Source organism: Cervus elaphus, chromosome 5, assembly GCF_910594005.1.
Source record: "Cervus elaphus chromosome 5, mCerEla1.1, whole genome shotgun sequence".
NCBI lineage: Eukaryota > Metazoa > Chordata > Mammalia > Artiodactyla > Cervidae > Cervus > Cervus elaphus.
Window position 1 is genome coordinate 101,079,509 of NC_057819.1, and position 22,571 is coordinate 101,102,079.

The 22,571-nt window shown below is 51.6% G+C and overlaps 1 protein-coding gene across 3 annotated transcripts in view; it reads left to right on the plus strand.

The window, feature by feature from the left end:
- Positions 1 to 22,571, plus strand: part of NTN1 (netrin 1) — a 206,520-nt gene that overhangs the window by 120,180 nt on the left and 63,769 nt on the right. For all 3 annotated transcript variants that reach the window (XM_043903824.1, XM_043903823.1, XM_043903825.1), the window contains exon 3: positions 15,030 to 15,218. In XM_043903824.1, the coding sequence (XP_043759759.1) occupies positions 15,030 to 15,218 (189 nt within the window). The remainder of the gene's footprint in view (positions 1 to 15,029; positions 15,219 to 22,571) is intronic.

A 22,571-nucleotide genomic window follows, 5' to 3' on the forward strand; every position in this document is an offset into this window, starting at 1 on the left:
ATTATTTGGCAACTCAATTTTTAGTTTTTTGAGGAACCTCCATACTGTTTTCCTTCATGGCTGCACCAATTTATGTTCCCACCAACAGTGTAGGAGGGTCCCTTTTTCAGAAAGATGGTTTCTGAAGTCACTGGTCAGGCAGCTTGGGCTGTGCAGGGTTGGGGACCCTTCTGGAGGCCTCCGTACTCTTGCACATGGATCCCTCACCTTCATGGCATGCCTTGAGGGTTGTGCTGCTTCACAGATGAAGAAGTGAGGGAGGATCCCACTTAGTATAAGGTGCCAGGAAGGACTTCACGATCCCTGCCTACAGGGAGGAAAGAAAGAGTCAAGACTGTGGGTGTCTGGTGCTACCCTGGTGCATAGAGACTCACTTGTCACTGTCTAGTGACTGAAGTATATCTCGATGGCCAGGTAGAAGCCGCTCCATCTTTTTCTTTTTTTAATATTTATTTGGCTGCATCGGGTCTTGTGGCACGTGGACTCTGTAGTTGTGGCACGCAGGCTCTGGAGCGTGCAGGCTCAGTAGCTATGGTACGTGGCCTTAGTTGTTCCATGGCCTGTGGGATCTTAGTTCCCTGACCAAAGATCGAACCCTTGTCACCTGCATTACGTGGTGGATCCTTAACCACTGGACCATCATGGAAGTCCCCACCCTACCTTTGGGGTACTGACCTCAACTCTGACCTCCTGCCCTCTGCTCCCCTACCTAAACCTCATCCTTCAGGCCACAGCCAGGCATGGAGGCCTGTCTTCCTCTTCCTGTAACCCTCAGGGGTTCCTCACCCCTTCTAGAAGCACTCTAGCACTGATGTTCCTGCCTGCTTGCAGGTGAGTCTCAAGGAGGGGACGGACTTTCATATTAACACTCTGGGACCTGGTCTTAAAGCCAGCAGCTAAAGAGCTCAGCTGTCTCCTGCCCCCAAATCCTGCTGGTTAGGGGGCTGGGAACTCCGTGGGGTTTGGACACCCCTGGGTACCCTCAGCAGCCTTACCCCCTGTGTGCTGAGACAGAGAAGTGCAGCAGAAAATCTCAGCTTGTTCGTGAGCTAGGCATTTGGCCACACTATTGATGCTCAAAACAATTTGGAGGAGGAGAGCGAAGGGGCTCCCCCATCACAGGACCCTCTCTTTGCCTGTAAGGGCCAATCTCTTGTGGGATTCTGGCTTGGAGCTTTAGTACAAGAGAGCCAGCCAACAAGCCACTGGGATGGAATAATTTAGGAATAATCCAGGGGAGATGCTTAGAATGCCCAGCAACCAGAACTTCCTGGCACCAGCCGTCACGGAGATCCCAGCTGCATATGGCTGCATTGGTGCATTTCTGCAGAAGATCGGTCTATCCGAAAGCCTTTGAGGCCCTGAAAAAGTGGCTGGTTTTGTAGCCACACCATCGCTGTCCTGCTGTTGCTGTGCTGATCTGAGAACCCTTTTATTTATTTCTTTTTCCTTTTGAACTTTTTATTTTGTGCTGGGGTATAGCCGATTAACAATGTTGTGATAGTTTTAGGTGAACCCGCAGAGGGACTCAACCACACATAAACATGTATCCATTCTCCCCCAAGCCCTCCTCCCATCCAGACTGCCACATGACATTGAGCAGAGTTCCATGTGCCATACAGTAGATCCTTGTTGGTTATCCAGTTTACATATAGAGGTGTGTACATGCCCATCCCAAACTCCCTAACTGGCCCTTCCCGCTGGCAACCATAAGTTTGTTCTCTAAGTCTGTGAGTCTCTTTCTGTTTTGTAAGTTCATCTGTATCATTTCTCTTTAGATTCCACATATAAGGGATGCCATAGGCTGTTTCTCCTTCTCTGTCTGACTTACTTTACTCAGTATGATACTAAGTCCATCCATGTTACTGCAGATTGGGTTATTTCATTCTTTTCAATGGCTGAGTGATACTCCATCATATATATGTCCCACATCTTCTTTATCCATTCCTCTGTTGATGGATATTTAGGTAGCTTCCATGCCATGGCTGTTGTAAAGAGTGCTGCAGTGAACATTGGGGTGCATGTATCCTTTCGGATCATGTTTTTTTTTCTCCCCCAAATATATGCTCAGGAGTGGGAATGCAGGGTCATATGGTAGCTCTGTTTTTAGTTTTTTAAGGAACCTCCATACTATTCTCCATAGTGACTGTACCAATTTACCAACACAGTGTCTAAGAGCCCTTTTAGAAGATGCTCAGCTGCCGAGCTATCTTCTGCCTATGAGGGAGAGGTGGCCATGTCCCCAGGCCGTTTTCCCTAGCTATGGCTGATAACACGGGACCTCATTCCAGAAGGACCATTTGGACTTATTTTCTGTAAGTTAACTCCCCAAGGCTTGCCCACAGGGAAATTCTTCTGCTGTCTCCTCCTCACTCAGGGTCATTTACAGGCTGGAGGACTTCTCAGGGCACCCCTTCCACTAAATCATGTATAAGAATGTTTATGACTCCAGCTAGAGTCTCAAACCTGGAAGGACCTCCCAGCCCAGCAGTGGATCCATGTCTCCTCTTAGACTCGTTGAGTAGGAAGGGACTTTATCTGGTTCACCCTCCCTCTCAGAGCCAGAATCTCCTGTACTGTGTCCGTGTTCTTGAATGCCTCCAGAACGGCAAGATCACTCTCCTGGGGGCGGCCCATTCCAGGTCAGCTGGAATCATCTGTTCCCAGTCCTTCTGTCTGTCCTGTGGTAGGCCACCCACATTCTGCAGTGAGCTGGTATTAAAAGTCTTTGATTGGATAGCATCCACACGTGACCAATCCATCTAAATAAACTATTCCAACTGGTTTGATTGAAATAACTGGATTCAGGTTTGGGGTACAGGGTTTAATCAGCCCTGAGTTTAATCGTGTCCCGATGAAAATGACCTTTTTTTGGATAAAAAGTTTGGACCATTCTGATTATAACTGCCTTCCTTCTCCTGTTTTTTCCTGGACTGGGGTAAGATTCCATGGGGGCTGTTTGCATGTGATACTGGGGCATGCTGGGAACCACTGGGTCCCTGGAGAGCCTGGTGGAGACAGATCAGTGGCCTGTCTGTTCAACATTGGTTGTGGTGTCCATCCAAAACACTTTTTGGGTCATCATGAGACGGGCTGGGACCTGAAACCCTTTGCCGCAGTGCTTGCACCTGGACAGATGTCTCTTCCAGCAACAAAATATAAGGAAATCATAAGGCACTAAAAATAACTGCGTTTATGTGCAGTTGGTGCAGATTATGGACAGGAAGATACAAAAAGACCAAAAGAACCCAAACGGCCACTCCTGAGGCAACTTCTGAAGAGCCGGAAGCAAAAGCAGGGCACTGCACGTGCCCCCTTCACATCCACCAAAAGGTGTTCTAGCCTGATCCCTGGACCCACCCTACCCTCACCGCATATAAGGAACAAGCTCCCCCCAAAGAGCGAATAAGAGCACTAGTTACTTGATTTCAGCCCCTTGTGTTGCAGCTCCAGTCCCAGTAAATCCTTGTGTGAATTTCTTGTCTGGTCTCTTTATCAATTTCTATTGACTAGGGAGTCCCAGAAACCCGGTTGCTAGCAATCCCATGGATAGGGTCTTTCCCTTCTCTCACTTCTCTTCCTGGTCTCAGGCCAGGGATTTCTGTTCTTATGGAGCCGATGCAGAAGAGGAAGTGATTAGGGCAGGACAGGCTGGCATGGACCACACAGGAACTGGAGAATCAGACAGCCCTTGAAGTTCAGAAAAGCCCGAATGCCCCCCACCCCGGTCCTGACGAATTGGGGGACCCTCTTAACCTCTTGGGGGTTTTCAGGTGCCGAGAAGATCAGAGCCACCTTTGATAAAAGCTTGTCGTGCCAGATCACGTCTTGGGCGAAGCACAAGTTTGATGGGGATCTGGAGGGTGACGGAGATAGGACCACCCTGCAGTACTTGGCATAGACCTTCACTCACAAGGGCTTGTTGAAATTCCAATTGAACTGGGCGTCCTGTGTTTTTATTTGTGAAGTCTGGCAACCCTTGTTGGAGAGCACATTAGGAAACCAGAAGGCATGTTGGTGTTGACCAGGAGAGGGTCTGTGGGGACCCCGGCTTCAGTCTGGCCCTGTCCATGAGCCGGAACCTCCATGGTCCTGCATGTGGGGTCACATCCCCCGGAGCAGTGTAGGGTGCACCCAAGGCTGGTCTCCAGGCTTCCAGCCTGCGTCAAAGTTACCTGCAGAGTCGAATTCAATTAACTGGTACAGCAGAGAAGCGCAGGGTCGTGGCACCGTGGGGGAAGGTATCCGGGGAACTGAATGTCGCATGTTTTCCTGCCTGGTGTCAGGGGAACAGAATCGACTGCAAGTCATTAAAGCGCCTCACGGCCAGCCTCTCCCATTGCTGCTGGAGGCTGCCTCCTGGCATGTGCCAGACTCGGCTACGGGACCCGGTACAGATGGGAAATGACTCCGGGGTGGGGGGAGCCAGGGGCCAGACTTGGCCAACTGGCAAATCAGCTCTCCTCTGTCTGTTAATAAAGCCTGGGGACCGTGTGCTCCACCTCTGGGGAGCAGAGGCTGGAAGGCAGCCCCCCCCCGCCCCCCGCCCCCGCCGCTGCTAGACAAGGCATCTGGGCAGGGTGGAGAGGCTGGGAGGAAACAGCATCTCATGGGGAGCGGAGCTTGGGGGGTGGGGGCAGTTTTGCTCTGACCATCTCTTCGCCTTTGAAAACTCTCGGCCTTGGGAAATGAATTCCAGCAACCACGGGGTTTATCGAGCTTCTTCCTGCCCACGGCCGTGCCACCTCACTGTGCTGGAGGTCTGGAAAGAGCTCCCTAACGAGTTCCAGGTCCTTGGCAAGGTCTCTCTGCCGGTCGGGGCCTCGTTTTTTCTCCTTTCTTCTGTGACAAGAGGGTAAACTAGAAAAACTTGGAAGCCCCCAGCAGCCTGAGATGCTGTTTGTGCCCTTGGAGGATGATGTGCCATTTTCCTATTGGGCGTGACCGGGGGTGGGCGGGGGTGTTCACACAGGGTGGGTCCTGTTATAAGTGAGAAGCAAAGACTCTTAGGCTCTGGACCTCTCTTTTGAAACCAATACCCTTGAGGGCAGGGGAATTGGCATCTTGTAGTCAGTGGGTGGCCGAGAAAGGCTGCAGAACAGGGTAGTGACAAGGTGAGAGGAGGGTTGGAAGAGGGAATTGGGGTGGGGGGGCCCAACCAGAGTTGGGAAGTACACACAGTGGCCCGGGGCTGAGGTCTCCGAGGGAGGGGCCTGGGTGGGGCCCTGGGAAGCGAGGGTGTGAGGAACTGAACTGCAGACAAAGAACTGAGACGGCTCCTCAGGGCTCACCGAAGCCTCCCCGGCATTTCCGAGAGGAGGATGTTTGTGCGGCAGGAGCCCTGAGTTATTCCTCGGCAGCAAAAAAAAAAAAAAAAAGCCTGGGAGACGTTAGGAAGGATCGTTTCAAAGCCTTCGGGGGAGGCGCAGCAGCCAAAAAAGGGCAGGGGAAAGGAAAAGCTCCGATGTTTACAGAGAAAAAAAAAGTCAGTGGAAAAAGTGACGGGGAGGTCAAGCCCATTCGAGGGATGGCTCTGTGCGGTCCCCTGGGGAGGGGCCGGTCGCCCTCACAGACCTCGGGGGAGAAAGCCACTTGGTCTCTCACCCTGCGACCCCGCATCCCGCTGCCATGGCCCCAGCCCTCGAAAGGCCCCCTCTAGTCCGCTCGCTGTCTGTCCGTACCCGGGAATCGCGTTAATCCACTGTCTCCCTGCCCGAATGGAGTTCACATTTCTGCTCGCAGATCTCAGATGTCTGCACCCCGCCCACCCCACCCCAGGCCCTGCTTCAGAAGCCCTGGAGGGTCTGGCTGGGTGGGGGCGAGAGCTTCCAGCAGCTCTTTTGTTCGCTGTCTTGACAAAGGGACCCGGCCTTTCCCAAGCCCCACAGGTGTGAAGAGCTTGTTACCCTGGTGTTTGTTCAGCCCTATTAGTGGCCTGAAGGACTGTTGACAGAGGGCCCCTTTGTGTGCAGACGCGGCTAAAGCTCTCTAAGCCCTCGACAAACACAGGCCACTTCTCTCCCGGGACTTTATCAGGAACTATCTAAAGCCCGCCTTGGCCGCTGGGAACTCCAGCCTCCTGGACGGGACACTGAGGACTGGGTTTTGAAAGCATTTTCTAGTTTTTTTTTTTCTTTTTCTTTTTTCTTACACCTTGATCCACCTCTTGTTCGTTCTGTTTCTGATATCAGAGATAAAGCACAGGTTTGGGGTCAGAGATTTTGTTTTCAAGTTGGAGCTTTAAAAAAAGAGAAAAGCTTTGTGGCTTGGCAGGCCTTCTGTCTCCTAAGAGAAGGTGTCAAAGAGATTTCCAGAAAGCTCGGTGGACTCCCTGCTGTGAGAACTCAGCTTGAAGGGGGTTCTCGGGCCCCCCATCCAGGGAAGTTCCTCACTGCTGACAGCCCTCTTGGAAATCCTTTCACCAAGATTCCTGCATCAACTCTCCACCCAACCTTCTCCCTCAGAATGGTTTTCTCTGCCCAGAGCCCTGGAGAGTCCGCCCTTATGGAGCAGGTGGTTACCATTCTTGTCGACCAGTCCCCTTCTGAGGCTGCTCCCGTGCTGAACGCCCCATCACCTCCACAAGGTCAAGGTCACAGTCTGCAGGAGCCCCCTCAGGGCCATGGTACCATTGTGCCTCATCTCTGACCTACCTGCAGGCTGAAAATGGTCTTCCTGCCACCTGACCCACTCAGTCCCACCCCTGTGGCTTGTTTGCAGCTGGAGCACACTCCTCCTGAACTCCCAGAAGCATCCCTGCCAGGTAGAACCTGCCCCTTAACCTCCAAGAGTCTTGGTGTCCCACAGCCATAGACTTTCAGGGCCGGGAAAGAACTTGGAGACCATCAGGCCCAATGTCCTCATTTTTCCGATGGGAACACAGAGGCTCAGAGAGGCCAGGGGGCTTTCCAATGATGGACACCTGGGTGAGCTGCAGAGCCAGGACCAGCACTCAGGTCGCCGCTCTCCCAAATCAGCTCCAGTTCTCTTGCCTCTCATCCTTGCAGCCTTGTGATGTTGTATTCGTTGTGTACCATTTTGAGTTTACTTAATCACGATGGCTCAGTGGTAAAGAGTTCGCCTGCCACTGCAGGAGACACGGGTTCGATCCCTGGGTTGGGAGGATCCCCTGGAGGAGGAAATGCAACCCTCTCCAGTATTCTTGCCTGGAGAATTCCATAGACAGAGGAGCCTGGTGGGCTGTAGTCCATGGGGTCTCAAAGAGTCGGACACAACTTAGTGGCTAAACAACAATAACAACAACAATCATAACTCCACTCAAGTGTGAGGTTCTAGGTCCTGTCTTTGCCTTCACACATCTTTTTTTTGCCTCTGCATATTCTGAACCAGTGGTCCTCATGGTGTGGCCCTGGGATGGGCAGCATCAGCACCACCTGGGATGGTGTTAGCAGCACAGGTGGTCATGCCCCACCTGCAGCCTACTGAACAACAAGTCCTGCTGTCAGCTCACTATTGAGGACTACCCCTTCCCTCTGAATACAGGGCTTAAAGCTTGTCACCCGGACATCAGCTGCCAATGCGACACGGTGGTGCCCAGCTGGGGTGAGCCCAAGAGGCTGTGAAGCTGCTAAGAACACTTGTCTGTCCTCTGATTTTTTTTTCAGGTCATGCTTTCTCTATCTGGTCTCAGCAGAAGGGCCTCCCTGAGCATCAGTACCCCTATAGCTCTAGCATGCATACTCAGTTGTGTCTGACTCTTTGCGATCCTTTCAGCTACAGCCTGCCAGGCTCCTCTGTCCATGGGATTCTCCAGGCAAGAACACTGGAGTGGGTTGCCATTTCCTCCTCCAGGGGATCTTCCCGACCCAGGAATCAACCCCGCTTCCCCTGCAGTGGCATGTGGATTCTTTACCTCTGAACTAGCCTTGAAGCTCCCATAGCTCTAGGCACAGTTGGAAATTCCAGGCCTACGGTATGGTTACCAGACTGCTGTCTGGCTCTCTTCTGAGACAGAAGCGCCCTGAGGGCAGATCTCTGTCTTGTCTGCTCACACCACAATCTGGTCCTTTTAAAGGCTTCAGTTGGCATGTGTTGAAGGAAGAAACGGCTGCCGCTCCCTGGGTGGCATTTGAAGCTGCAGAGTTGGCTGTTAGAGGCAGCAGCCAAGGATGTAAAGCTTCCCCTACCCTTGGGCTGAGGGATTCACCATCTCTCTAACCCAGGCTTTCTCACACTTGGCAGTACTAGCATTTGGGGCGAGATGACTTGGCTGTGCCTGCTCTGTCCTGGGTAGGACTTTGGTGTCTGTCCTCAAGATGCTGATTAGCAGCTCCTTTGGCAGTTGTGACATCCAAAAAATGTCTGTAGAAACGTTGTCCGACGTCTGCTGGGGGACAGAATGGCCTGTGGTTGAGAACCACGGCTCTAATCCCCAACCTGGAATGTTCTGGACATTTCGTGTGTGGTTGAGGAGGTCTTGTGGGCCTCACCTGGCAGCCACAGACCAGATTAGCAAAGGGACTGATGATGGAGGCAGCCCCTCCCCCCACAACCCCGTCAGTGCCCATCATGTCCCCACCTGCCCTAGTAGCCTGGACGTGTGGAAATGCGTCCATCCTGTTTAAGTTGTTGAAATGTTGACATCAGGTTGCTTAAAGGTGTCAGGCGCTCAGCTGAGCTGAAGAGACACCTGAGATGTTCGAATTTGAAGCAGGTGACTTAAGCAACAGGTCTAAAATGATAGTAATGTTGAAATCTTTGATCAGAAAGATGCTTAACCAGCGAAAGTGGTGACTGTCCTTTGCTCCATTTTTGCTCGTGGAATGGTCCACGGATGGAGGGACAGCTGGATCAGACAGTTAGGGGGCTGGTCTCACTAGTAATGAGTGAGAGGTCTCATGGCAGGTCTGAGAGCTGTGCTTCCATGGGCACTCAGGCGGCCCAGAGCTGGGGACTGTTTCCTGCATACAAAGCCCCCAGCCTGTGGGTGGAACACACAGGGGCTGGTTATTTGGGGCAGTTTAGTTGCAGATACATGAGTCCAGAGTGCCCTGCTGTGCTGCCAGACTAACCTGGGCAACTTTTCTCAGAAGTACTGACCTGGAAGGCAGGGGAAAATGCTAGGATGGACCCTGTGTGTGGGGAGGGTGGGGAGGACCCTGCGCTCAGAACTCCGAGAGGGCCCATTGAACAAGGCCCATCCTGTTCCACGAGCGCCCCTGAGCCACATGGTGTTCAGGGGAGCCAGGACCTGAGTCTCTGAGAGACAGGGCCAGGATCCAGCTTAGCAATGGGTGCTGGGTTCTCCCAGGGCCTGGGAGAGCCGTGGGGGGACTGGGCTTAGCACATCACGCTTTCAGGAGAGGGCCAGCTCCTGTGACTGGTAAAGCCAACAAACCAACAGGTTTGTTAGCAAGCCAACAGGTGCAGATTCAGTCGCCATGGTGTGTGAGGTCTTACTAGGCCTTCCTTGGAGTCCCAGGAGGAGTCCAGGGCAGCCTAATGCAGGTTTTTCTTCTTGGAGCACTGCAGTCCACTTGAGCAGACAGGAGCAAAATCAATGAGTTAAAGCAGCAGGACAAGTTTAAAGGAGTTCAAAGCCACAAGAAATATCACAAATGCCACAAGGCTATGCCTTGGTGGAGGGTGTCAGTCCCCCACCTATTCTATATTTCTACCTATCTACTTACCTAATCTGTCTACTCATCCACCCACCCATCCATATATCCACCCACCTACCCGTCTACCCATACACTCATCCATTCATCCACCCATCATCCATCCATCCACCTACCCACCCACCCACCAGCCCATCCATCATCCATGTGTCCATCTACTCAGCCACCCACTCATCCATCCATCTACCCACCCATTCATCCATCCGTCCATCCATCCATTCATCCATCCATCTTCCCTCTTGCTTTCTTATTTTTGCTCTCTCTTTTTCTCATTTGTACAATGAAAGTATATCGAGGTCTGCTCTGGGCTGGAAGATATAAGGATGAACATTGTCCCCATCCTCCAGGAACCAACCCCACTGAGGGGAGCATTTGTCCTACTTTATGTAAGAGCTTGCTCGTCTGCCCCATCCATCTATGCTACCAGGAGCTCCTGTCGCCCTCAGGGCCTGTGGCGCAGAACCTGGCACAAAGCTGGAGCACCTACCAATGTGTTGATTGAACCACCTGGAGGTGGAGAGGGATTAGACAGTTCAGGTTGGTGAGAGAAGTTCATAGAAGCTTAAGGAATGGTGGTGACAGGTATGTGTGAAGAGGCTTAGAGGACCTTTCGATGGGAGAGGAAAATGGGACCCCATCTCCTGGGCCTCTTTCCCTGCTGGGTGGTGGGTGAGGAGCTCGCTTCCTCCTTCTTCCTTCCCGATGTCCCCATGTCATGCCTCTGGGTCTGAAATGCAGCTGTCCGTGAAGTGTCCTTGGCGATCTCCACGCAACAGCTGAAGGAGGGCATGGTGCTTGGGGTGCAGGCCAGACCAGCTCCCTTGGGTGGCCAGGGGACCCCCTGGACAGGGTGCAGCGGTGCTTGCTGCCCTCTGCCCTCCCTGGTCTCCCGGGCTGACCTCTCCGTTCTCACAAACCTCCCCTTTCCTTCCCGCCTTGAAATCTGATAACAGAACTAATACCCTATATTTTTGCCTCCAGGAGAGGCAGGAGATAAACAGGAAGGCGTGAGGGATTAAGGTGTCTTTCCAGGGAAGGGGCAGGGGACAGGCTGGCAGCCGGGCGACATCCCTGTGTGCAGCCGAGGGCTCCAGATGTGAGCTGCTTGGCCCGACGCATTTTTCCATTTGTGCAGAGAAAATAAAACAAAGAGAAAAGAAAACAAGCCGTCAAATGCTTTGCAGAAGCCTGAGTGTGGGCAATGGTCACTGATGTCCCCTGACAACTCCAGGAGGAGGGGGGACTGGGCAGGGGGCGGGGGACCCCTGCCTTTTGATGTTCAGTCTCTGAGCTTTCTTTTGTGTGACCAGTTGTTTGGGAAGAGCTTCGGTTGGTGGAAGGTGTGTGGAAGGTAGAAGAGAGATACCAGCCAGAGGTTTCCCTTGGAGTGGGGAAGCGGGGTGATGAGCTCCCAGGAGGTCACGAGGGACAGCTGGGCTGACTTTGCAGATGTGAATACCAGCTTAGCATCTGCCTCTGAGATGGACCAGAAGATGCTGCTCCTGAGGCCTTTCTCCTAGCCCAGAGGCCTGAGGAAGTGTCACCCTGGAGATCCTTCCAGATCCCTCTGCCAGGCCCTGTGACTTCTGTCCTAGTAGAAAAGATCTGGATTCTGACCCTTGATCTAGGATGAGCTATTTCTTCCAGGGACCTGGGTCCTTTCCTTTGGGGCAATTGGCCAGGAACCGAGAGACCTGGGCTCTAGTCTTGGGCCCCCATTTCCTGGCTCAGTGGTCCTAGGCTGGTAATTTGCTTAACCCCTCAGAGCAGCACCCTCTCCACAAGTCTGGTTGAGTGAGTCCCCAGTGACAGTGAACTTGTATCATTCCCTGTGCTCATGGGCAGGGCAGGGCTGAATAGGTTTCTTTGTATGTAGTTGAACTCGGCCCTGAGGGCTGGAGGTGATGAGGGGATACTTGTAAAGCTCTTGGGAGTCATTCTTTGGCCTAATTTGGCTTCTAGATGCTTCTTCCAGACTTCAGGCTTAAGCTGAGGTCTTTTGTATCACACACAGCACGTCCTCAAAAGCCCTCATCCGTCTCTACTTGTAAATTGTGTGTCATTTGGAGAGTGACTCTAGGAAGAATATTTAAAGAAGTTTATCATAACATCAGAGAGAAAAATGAAAGAGGCAAAATTTTTTAAATCACCAAAGTAGTATGTGAATAAGAAACTGGTAAAAATACTTGCAACTGGTATATAAAACATACAAATTCAATAGATGTCATCAGAAAAAAACCCACCTTATTTGAAAACTGGGCAAAAGACATGAACAGGCAGTGCATACACAAAAAACGAAATATAAATAGAAAAACAAACATCCAGAGAAACGTCCAGCCTCACTGGTCATCAAAGACATACAAATAAAAATTGTGTGCATGTGTGTTTTCCAGATGAATTGGCAAAGGTTAAAAAAAAAAAAAAAAAAAGGAACGCTGATACCAAATGCATATTGTTTTTCTTTTCAGCAGTATGGAGAATAGGAAGTAGGAGCTTTCACATCCTGCTCATGGGAGAGTAAACCAGGACAGCCTTTCTTGAGGGCAATTAGGCATTTGGGATCTCAAGTTAAAAACACCAAAATTTAACATAGCAATTCTGCTGTGAGAAATTTACTGTATGACAGTCATCAGAGCAGAGTGCACACATGCGTGTTCAAAGGTGGTTACCACTGTGTTGTTTATAATAGTGAAAAGCTGGAAATAACTGCCCAACCTGGGAAGGCTCTGCTTTTTATTTTGAAATTTTGTCCACACCTCGCCACATGTGGAATCTTCCTCAACAAAGGCTTGAACCCACACCCCCTGCATTGGAGGCCAGAGTCTTAACCACTGGACCACCAGGGAAGTCCCAAGGCCCAGCTTTTCACTGCATCAACTTCTGTTTCCAAGGAATCCATTTCGTGTATTCACACGGTGGAGGACTTTCAAAATTATGAAGGACATTATCTGACATTAAAAAATATTCATCATCATGCGAAAATAGGCTGGGAAGCTAGAGGTACATGGATGATCCATGTCTGTCAGAAAGAAAGAGCTCCACAGCTGAGTAAATGTTAATTAAAGCCTGCAGGGAAAGACCCGGTATTAACAGCAGTTGGTGGAAATTTGAGTGCATTTTTTTTTTAACCTTTCTGCTTTTGTTTTTCAAGTGTCTGGTATTAAACATATATTTAACAATTACATAAAAGGTGATTTAGGACTTCCCTGGTGGTCCAGTGGTTAAGACTCTGCTCCCAATGCAAGGGGCATGGGTTCAATCCCTGATCAGGGGACTAAGATGCCACATGCCACGTGGTGCAGTCAGGGGGAAAAAAGAAAAAACTATTTAAAACAAGCTTAGCACAAAAGCAAAGGCAAGTCACGTTGTAGAGTGTGCAAGATTAGGCCAGATTTAAGCTGGAGATGCCTCCGAGTTAGAAGCCTAAAGAAGAACCAGGTAACAGTGTCACAGGGTAACATGCTGATTGGGGGGGCCCCTGCTGGCTGCCTGGGGAGCTCAGAGCCTTCGTGTGTAAGCCGGGCTGGCGGAAGGTGAAGATGAGCCTGGAAGTGACATTGAAACCAAGAAAGGGCTGATGGAAGGAAGCCGTCAGATGAGAAGGGGGCTTGAGAGCAGAGAGTCCCAGGAGGGAAGGAGCAGCACATGCCTGTCCCCACAGAGGGGACAGGTGAGGGGTCCTCACATGCGGCCTGCTCCAGAAACTGAAAGGCTGAAAGCCTAAGAGGGGGCTGAGCAGAGCTACAGTGGGAGAGAGGAGCTGAACCAGTTTATACAGAGCCCTGGAGGCAGTGTTAAATGATTTTGGTTTTATTCAGTGGGGAGCCACTGAAAAATTTTAAGTAACTGCTGGACATCCTCAGACAGGGGTTCAGAACTCCTGCTCGGGTTATAGTGTTGGGAGCCTGAAGGGTTCAGTGGGGCAGGGGTAGGGGGAGGTCGGTGTCTGAGGTCTGATGAATGGAGAGCAGTGAATGGGTCTGGGGGAGGTGCCTCTGGGTCCACATGAAGACCTCCAAGCGGAAGCCGGAAATGTGGATTTGCAGGTCAGGAGCACAGAGGTGGTCACTGCTGTGAGGGGTGAACCAGGCAGACCCGGGAGAGCATCAGAGCGGAGGGGAAAAGTCCACAGGAGCACTAGTGTGGGGAACAGGCGGAGGAAAGCAGGATTAGGCAGGATTGTGAAGGCCAGGGGCGGGATGCTGAGGGCCTGTCCAGAGGACCTGGCTGCCAGGAATGTGGCCACGACGCTGTGGGAGGAAGTTCTGCAAGTTGATGGCAGGAGGGGAGATGGTGCAGGAGGAGGTGGGGAAAAGGAGAGTCCAGGCCAGTGTCTGGAGCTCAAGGACGTGCAGAGTGTGCACGGGTAGAAGTGATGCTCAGAAGCAGTACATGCATCTGCTTGGGCTGCCGTGATAAAATGCCTCCCATTGGGGCACTTAAACCAACACACGTGTACTTCTCATAATTTGGAGGCTGGAGTCAAGATCAAAGTGTGGGCGGGTCCGGTTTCTCCTGAGACCTCTCTCCTTGGCTTGCACCTCTGCCACCTCTCTGTGTGTCCAGACTTCCTCTCTATAAGAAGAGGACAGCAGTGGTTGGACTAGGGCCCACCCTAATGTCCTCGTTTTAGTATAATCATCTCCTTAAAGGCCCCATCTCTAGGGTAGGTCCTCTGTCTGCCAGTGAAGTGAAAGTCGCTCAGTGGTGTCTGACTATACAGTCCATGGGATTCTCCAGGCCAGAATACTGGAGTGGGTAGCCTTTCCCTTCTCCAGGGGATCTTCCCAACCCAGGGATCGAACCCAGGTCTCCCGCATTATGAGCAGATTCTTTTTACCAGCTGAGCCATCAGGGAAGCCCAAGAATACTGGAGTGGGTAGCCTATCCCTTCTCCAGCGGATCTTCCCGACCCAGGAACCAGGGTCTCCTGCATTGCAGGCAGATTCTTTACCAACTGAGCTATCAGGGAAGCCCTCTGTCTGCCAGGATGTCTCCAAATAGAAGTCACATTTGGAGATTCTGGGGTTAGGGCTTCAGCACATGAATAGGGGATGGGAGAGGGGCACAGTTCAGCCCATAACAAGCAGGATTTGGGCATAAGAAGGATGCCAGCTGCACCTCCCAACTCTGACTGGGGATAGATAGAGGGTGGGGGTGGGGATCCTTTGCAGGAACTGAACCATCTCCATGGGGAGGGAAGCAGGTGCCTGGCGATGGGTCAGGCACAGTCAGGTGGTCCATAGGGGTGATGGATGCAAACAGGGGAGCCTAGGAAAAGCTTCCAGAGGAAAGGCTGCTTTGAGGTCAGACTGTGGAGGAGGGGGAACTGGAGGGGATGTCCAGGGTCTTCGGTGGCCCCCTTCTGACCCGTGTCCCTGCTTCCCACAGCCTGTAACTGCAACCTGCATGCCCGGCGGTGCCGCTTCAACATGGAGCTTTACAAGCTGTCGGGGCGCAAGAGCGGGGGCGTCTGCCTTAACTGTCGCCACAACACGGCCGGCCGTCACTGCCACTACTGCAAGGAGGGCTACTACCGCGACCTGGGCAAGCCCATCACCCACCGCAAGGCCTGCAAAGGTAGGCGGGGCGAGGCCCGGGCGCCACCTCTATCTCTCTATATCTATCTATCTATATCTGTCTGTCTGTCTGTCTATCTATTTGTCTCCCCCTCTCTCTCTTTTATTCTTATCCCCACGCTGAGATCATTGCATGCATGCACGCCTTTTGGAGGTGTAAGCCAGAACAAAGGGGCGGTGGAGACGCGACTCCGGGAGAAGAAAGGGGGGTGGTAATCCCGGCGAGGGTGCAGGGCTCCCAGGCCCCGCCCCGCCCCCTCTGTCCGCACAGGTGTGCCGCATACCGCAGGGCGGGGGTCATGTTCGCCCGGCTTACTCTCGGCACAAAGGACTCTCTTTCACCAAAACCTTGCAGATGCATTTCTTTGGAGGTGTGCGCCCATCCCCACCTCCTCCAGCCCCCAACACTCACACAGATGCGCACCTTCACAGATGTCGGCAACTTGGGGAGGGGGAAAGTGGGGTGAGAGGCAGGGGCTCAGAAGCAGCATTTAATCCACCTGCAAATAGTTTCACTTCTCAGGACAAAAAATTAAAGGGAGACAGGGGTCTCTATTTTCTTTCACTGAAGCAAGTGGTAATGTTTTAACTTTGTGCTGTTTGTTTTCTCCCACTAACAAAAATGAAGCCGTGATCAGATGACTCCAAGGAGTTGATGAAATGCCAGGGAATTTAGTGACAATGGGGGAGGGGAGAAGTGCTCCTCTCCTCCTCCCAACTCCTCTACATGCATTTGGTTTTGGGAATTCCTGGAACCAAGGCTCTCTGGGTCCAAATCTTGGGGCCTAAAGACATTGCTTGCCAAGAGCCTGACTTCCTGGGAAGATATTCATCTCCGAGGGCTCTTGGGCCACAAGCCAGTGTGGCTGGCATCCTCACATGGGCCTGTAAGGACCCTGAGGCAGGAGAGACCCAAGCCAACCTAGGCCTGGATGAGAAGCTGCAGCAGAGAAGTCCTTCTATGGCTACTGCTTAGCCCTGGATGAAGCCAGAGTATCATCTTCTTAACAGGAAATCCACCAGATGTTGGGCACTTGTGTGCAGGACCGATTACATAATTTGTGGGCCCTGGTGCAAAATGAAAATATGGGACTTCTTCTGGTTCAGAAATTGCTAAGAATTTCAAAATGGCAAGCAGAGTTTCAGCCTAGCTTGTGCCCTTCTAAGTGTGGGGCCCATGCAGCCTGCCCTGCTGGTGCAGAATGCTTTTCTCTAAAAAACAGATTCCCAGTCTGTCTTCTCCCAGAGAAATCCCTGAGATTCCAAATGAGCAGAGGGTGGCTTCCCTCACACAAGGTCTCTCTCCAGTTCTGTGGACCTAAGGCTGCCTCTGGTGGTTGCCGAGAGAAATTTAAGCATTAAGGTAGCTGGGCTGTTTTCCATGTTAGAAACCACTGATCCAGGTGAGAAAGCCCCAGGAGAGTTTGACCAGGAATTGAGAAAGCTGACCTGGGAAAAGGTACCCAAGAAATAGCCACAGTAGCAGGAAGGCAGGGGCACCAGGGAAGGAGGGCTTTGGGTTTTCAGAGAAAGTAGTTGGAAGGTAGCCAGTGCCTTGTACCCAAGTGTTTTGTTGTCTTTTTTCTACAGAAGAAATTGAAGTCAGGGTCTTGTAAACAACTGGTTGCACATAGATTTCTTGGGGATTTGGCCAAAAAATTTTACTCAACGGGGACCAGTCAGGTGGGCAGCCCTGTGCCCTTGAATGAGAAGATCTGAGCTCTGCTTGGAAGGGCAGTGGTCACTTCCTGTAGTGCCAGTTTCAGCTGTCAGAGAAGGAAAGGCATGTCCCCTGGAGAGTCAGGAAGGAGCAAGGCCTTGGTCATTTTGCTATCTGCATCCCCTCCCTTTCCTTTGTTGCTGTGGGGAGGGACAAGGGCCGTGTGTGGCCTGACACTGCTCAGAGTGAGATCTCAGAAGGCCACAGGGTCCTGGGAGCCTGCAGACCATCTTCTGGGGCTCTGCCACTCTGGTTCAGTGGTGTGGAGCTGCAGGCTTCCTGTGCTGCTTTCCAGGAGGAACAGATACAGGCAGGCGAGGGTGGGGTCCTGTCTTCTTTCAAATGCTCTGGTCAGCCTGGATGGCTTTGTCTTTCCTCCCAGCCCTGGACAGCAACCGCTTTGATGTTAACTCAGAGAAGGACCCATGGAAGAGGAAAAAATGTAAGGATGGAATCTGCTCAAAAGAATACTTGCTTATCCTTCTGGGGAAATGTGTTAGGAAAAGTGAGATTCTCAGTGCCTCCTGATTGGCAGGGGAGGACAATGTCTCAAGGATCCTGCCTCCTAATTGGTGAGGGAAGATAGTGTTTCAAGGATCCTGCCTCCTGATTGGTGAGGAAGAGCATGGCCTGAAGGGCTCTGCTTTGTGATTGGTGAGAAGAGACAACATGTGGAAGATATGCTGTCTGATTGGTGAAAAGAAGAATGTGGCCTGAAAGGTCCTGCCATTTCACTGTGAGGAAAGACGTCTCTTGAAAGTTCCCCATCTTTCCCCTTAGCTTTTTTTTTTCCCTGATGTTACCCCCTTAGAGATGTGGGAATTTGCAGTCCACAGTTCCCCCACCAAAGAAAGACCCTGAGATTTGGGGGGAACCAGCTATAGTTCAGATGCTGGCAGGGGAATGTGTACCCTTGAGATCTTCAGACAGGGGTCTCTCTCATCACCTTCGGAGAATTCCACTGTTTTGTCTTCCCAAGGCTGGATGGTTTAAGGAAATGGTTCCCTTGGTGGCAGCATTTGATCCCAGTATTTTGATCCCCGATGGTTCACTTTCAGAGGCTTCCAGAATCATGTAGATTGTAGCCCTGGGGTGAAAGCTGTACTTCTTTGCTCTGTCTCAAATGCATTTCATGGGGAAAATGGGACAGCCAGCAGTGCCTCTTGACTCAACTTGGCCATTGACGTAAGGGTGCCTGGAAATAGTCATGGGGGCCCCTTGAGCCCCTGACTTCCCAGGGCCTGGGAGGAGCCCCGAGCAGGGGGCTGAGGCCACCCATACACTGCTGGTGATGGGCTGACGCCTGACCTTGTTCAGTTGAGAGCAGGGGTGGACCCAGACAAGAACAGCTTGGAGCAAGGGCATTCCGTCCCAAGCATCATTATGCCATCCTCCCAAGGGAAGTTTCATAGCAACAAATTTGTTGGGTTCTTTCTCCCCTCCCCTAGTTTGGAACCAGACGGGGGCTGGCAGCGCTAGTGCATACAAAGGGCTGTAGTCAACATGCCCAGGGAGCAGGCGGCTGCACTCTCTGCTATTCAGCGCGATTTCACAGCCCTGGGAAGGCCTCATTATGGCCTGGGCTGTTGTCCTATACAAAGTCAGACGAGATGAGTTTCTCCCCTTTCTCTGCAGAAGGGTGTGTGAGTGATACTCGTCCTGGAATCTGTCAAGAGGGATAGGCGGTTTTGTTTACCATTTGTCTTCTTTATGGACTCGGGGGCTCTTTCTCTTTAGAGCCAGCAAAGAAGACGTTACCATTTAACCATTTCAGCCGGGCCTCCCTTTAAACGATATTAATTTATCATCTCCTCAAACCATCTGTGATGGATAAAGACATTCCGGGAGTCTCCCGTGAACTGAATTGTGATGAGAACGGAGAAATTACCCGCCGCATCCATCGCCCGCCCAGCTCAGAGCGGCCTGTTTCTTGCCGCCATTGCCCTGCGCCCTTCACAGTCACCGTGGCTCATCGCAAGCCGCTGAGAATGTGCCTGAGTCCTCGGAAGCTGTGGGCAACAGTGGGCCTGTAGCCCCCCAGGGGACCCCAGTCTGAGCAGAAAAACTTCCTGATGTTTGTGCTTCTCCCCCACAGCCCCCCTTAACAGGGACATTACTTGGGAAGGAGCTTCTGCTACCAGAAGAGCTGCAGGTGGTCCCCAGCCCCAGGCTAGGAATTTTCCCATCTGAAAATGGGGATAATAACAGTCCCTTCTTGGAACTTTCCTGGTGGCCCAGTGGGTAAAACTCCCTGCTCCCAATGCAGGGTTCCAGGTTAAATCCCAGGTCAGGGATCTAGATCCCACATGCTGCGACTAAGAGTTCACATGCTGACACTAAAGATTCTGCATGCTGCCAGAGAAGATCCAAGATCCTGAGCAATGCAGCTAAGACCCAGCACAGCCAAATAAATACATATTAAAATAATATTAGAGAAGAGACATCACTTTGGCAACAAAGGTCCATCTAGTCAAGGCTATGGTTTTTCCAGTGGCCATGTATGGATGTGAGAGTTGGACCATAAAGAAGGCTGAGCACCAAAGAATTGATGGTTTCGAATTGTGCTAGACAAGACTTTTGAGTCCCTTGGACAGCAAGACTAATCAATCCTAAAGGAAATCAACCCTGAATATTCATTAGAAGGACTGATGCTGAAGCTCCAATACTTTGGCCACCTGATGCGAAGAACCGATTCATTGGAAAAGACCTTGATGCTGGGAAAGATTGAGGGCAGGAGAAGAAGGGGACAACAGAGGATGAGATAGTTGGATGGCATCATCAATGCAATTGACATGAGTTTGAGCAAACACTGGGAGATAGTGAAGAACAGGGAAGCCTGGTGTGCTACAGTCCATGGGTTAGCAAAGAGTCGGACATGACTGAGCAACTTAACAACAACAACAATAATAATAATAATCCCTCATCCCAAGTGTTACAGTGTTGATTAAATGAGATGATGTAGAGGAGGTGTCTGGCACAGGGCGTGCACGCCACACCAGGAACTGTTACAATCACTGGTACAAGCAGAGGAAAACTGAGTAACCAGAGCCACCGTTACTGCCAGCGTGCACACCACATGGAGACCATTGCTCAGGCTCCCCGAGGCCTTACTTCTTTCCGTGAGCATGGTGCCTGGGACAGCTGGCCCCTCTCACTTGAGGGGCTCAACCCTCATGTAGACCTGAAAGTTGATTCCCACCAGACTGCACAGGGCCTGAGGAATTTGCCCTAATGCTGTTGCACATCCTCAATATTGAGGGCAAAACTGATGAACAGCTGGAACAGCAGAGCTGGGATCCTGGCAGCTGCAGCCAGGGTTGGGGGTGGGGGTCTCAGCGGACAAGATGGGGATGGGTTGGGTGTGTCCAGGTGCAGTTCTGAAGGTGCCACTAAGAAAGACCCGCGGCATCTGAGGGCCCTCGGGCTGAAAGTCGGATGCAAGGCCTGAGCTGGTCCCCACTCAGTCACCCGGGTGCTCTGGCACCTCCCCCACCATCCAGCCCCTGCTTGCCTGCTGGCTCTGTGCATCCAGTGTGTGCAGACAACACGCACACACACACATACCCATCTATACACACACACACACACACATCTGTACACATACACACACATCTGTATACACACACACACATCTGTACACACATACACACACATCTGTACACACGCACACACATCTGTATACACACACACACACATCTGTATACACACACACACACACACACACATCTGTAGGACCTGAACCTTTTGCCTGTAAATCAGCTGCAGGAAGACTGTAGTTAACTATTAATAGATCATGGAGGGTTAAATAACCCAGTTTGGGACGCCAGGGCTCCCCCTTCCACTTCCTGCTGTCCGCACCTTCATCCGAAAGTGGCGGGGGAAAGAGAGGCCTGCAACTTGAACCATGTCTTCTTTTGTGCCTCCTTAGCAACTGCTGGGAGAAAGAAAAGCAGAGCCTAGGAGGAGCAGACAAACAGCTGAGATGAAGTTTGCGGATTACCTGTGGATTTAAATTATTCTCGTCCCTCATTAGCACGGAGGATTTGGAAGTGGGGAGTGTCCGTTGTTGCGGTTGCCAGTGATCTCAGATGTGAGGGGAGGGTCTTTCCTGTGTGTCCCTCCTCCTCTCCTCCAGATTCAGGGTCCATGAAACAGCCTCTTCCCACAGGGTGGGCGGCACGGTGGCCCTGAGCGTTTGCATTGATTGAACCCGTGTCCATGGATCTCCTGCCCCACATGGGAACTGGGGGTCGAGTGGTGACCAGCACAGACAGGTTCCTCTGGAACTTGTGTTCTGGAGGGAGGTTGATGATAAAGAAGAAAAAGTAAGCAGAGGATTGTTACAGATTGTGGTGAGTTACATGGAGGAAATAAATAAGCTGGAAATAGTGTAACTGGCAGTGGGGAGGGGGGGCTGCTTTGCAGGGCATCCTGTGAGGACCTGTCTGAGGATGGGATGGACTTTGAGATGAGACCTGGGGTTCAGGGGCAAACAGCCATGGGGACACCGAGGAGCAGGACCCATGCCTGAAAGCAGGAAAGGGCTGGAGGGCTCTGGGTCAGAAGGGAGGTAAAGGAAGGGGCCAGTTCTGAGAGCCACGGAAGCCACCAGGAAGGCTAAGGATCAGTGACCAGACTGATGCTCATGGCTTGCCTCGTAAGAAGCTTCTGCTGTGAAGGAGCAGACAGGGAGAAGTATTTGTGCATCCCATATCCTACCAAGGACTTGAATCCAGCTTATGTGGAGAACTCTCAAAACTGCACAATAGGGCAATACCAACCACTCAGCTAGAGATGGGCAGAATACTTGAACAGATACTTGGTGAAGATACAAGGATGGCGGATAAATACCTCAACCATCATTCTTCTGCATTAGGGAAATGTAGACTAGAACCATGGCGAGATGCCACCACCCACCTATTGTTCAGTTGCTAAGTCGTGCCCAACTCTTTGTGACCCCATGGACTGTAGATATCCAGGCTTCTCTGTCCTTGGATTTTCCCAGGCAAGAATACTGGAGTGGGTTGCCATTTCCTTCTCCAGGAGATTTTCCCAACCCAGGAATTGAACCTGTGTCTCCTGCATTGGCAGGTGGATTTTTCACTGCTGAGCCCCCAGGGAGAAGTGAAGCATAGAGCTGCCATAATACCAAGCAATGCTCCCTCCTGATGTTTATCCCAGAGAAATGAAATCTGTGTTCACACAAAAAACAGCACATGGATGTTGATAAAAGCATTATTCACAACTGGCAAAAACTGGAAACAGCCCAACTGTGCTTTGGCGGGTGAATGGTCAAACAACCAGTGGTACGTGCGTACTGTGAAATCCGACTCAGTGATGCAAATGGACACGCTGTTGACTGACTTGGCAACACGGATGCATTGCAAACGCACTGGGCATGTGTGTGCGATAAGTTGCGTCAGTCGCGTCTGACTCTTTGCGACCTTATGGAGCATAGCCCTTGAGGCTCCTCTGTCCGTGGGATTCTCCAGGCAAGAATACTGGAATGGATTGCCATTTCCTGCTCCAGGGAATCTTCTGAACCCAGGGATGGAACAAACCCATGTCTCTTACATCTCCTGCATTGGCAGCTCGGTTCTTTACCACTAGCGCCACCTGGGAAGACACCCTGAG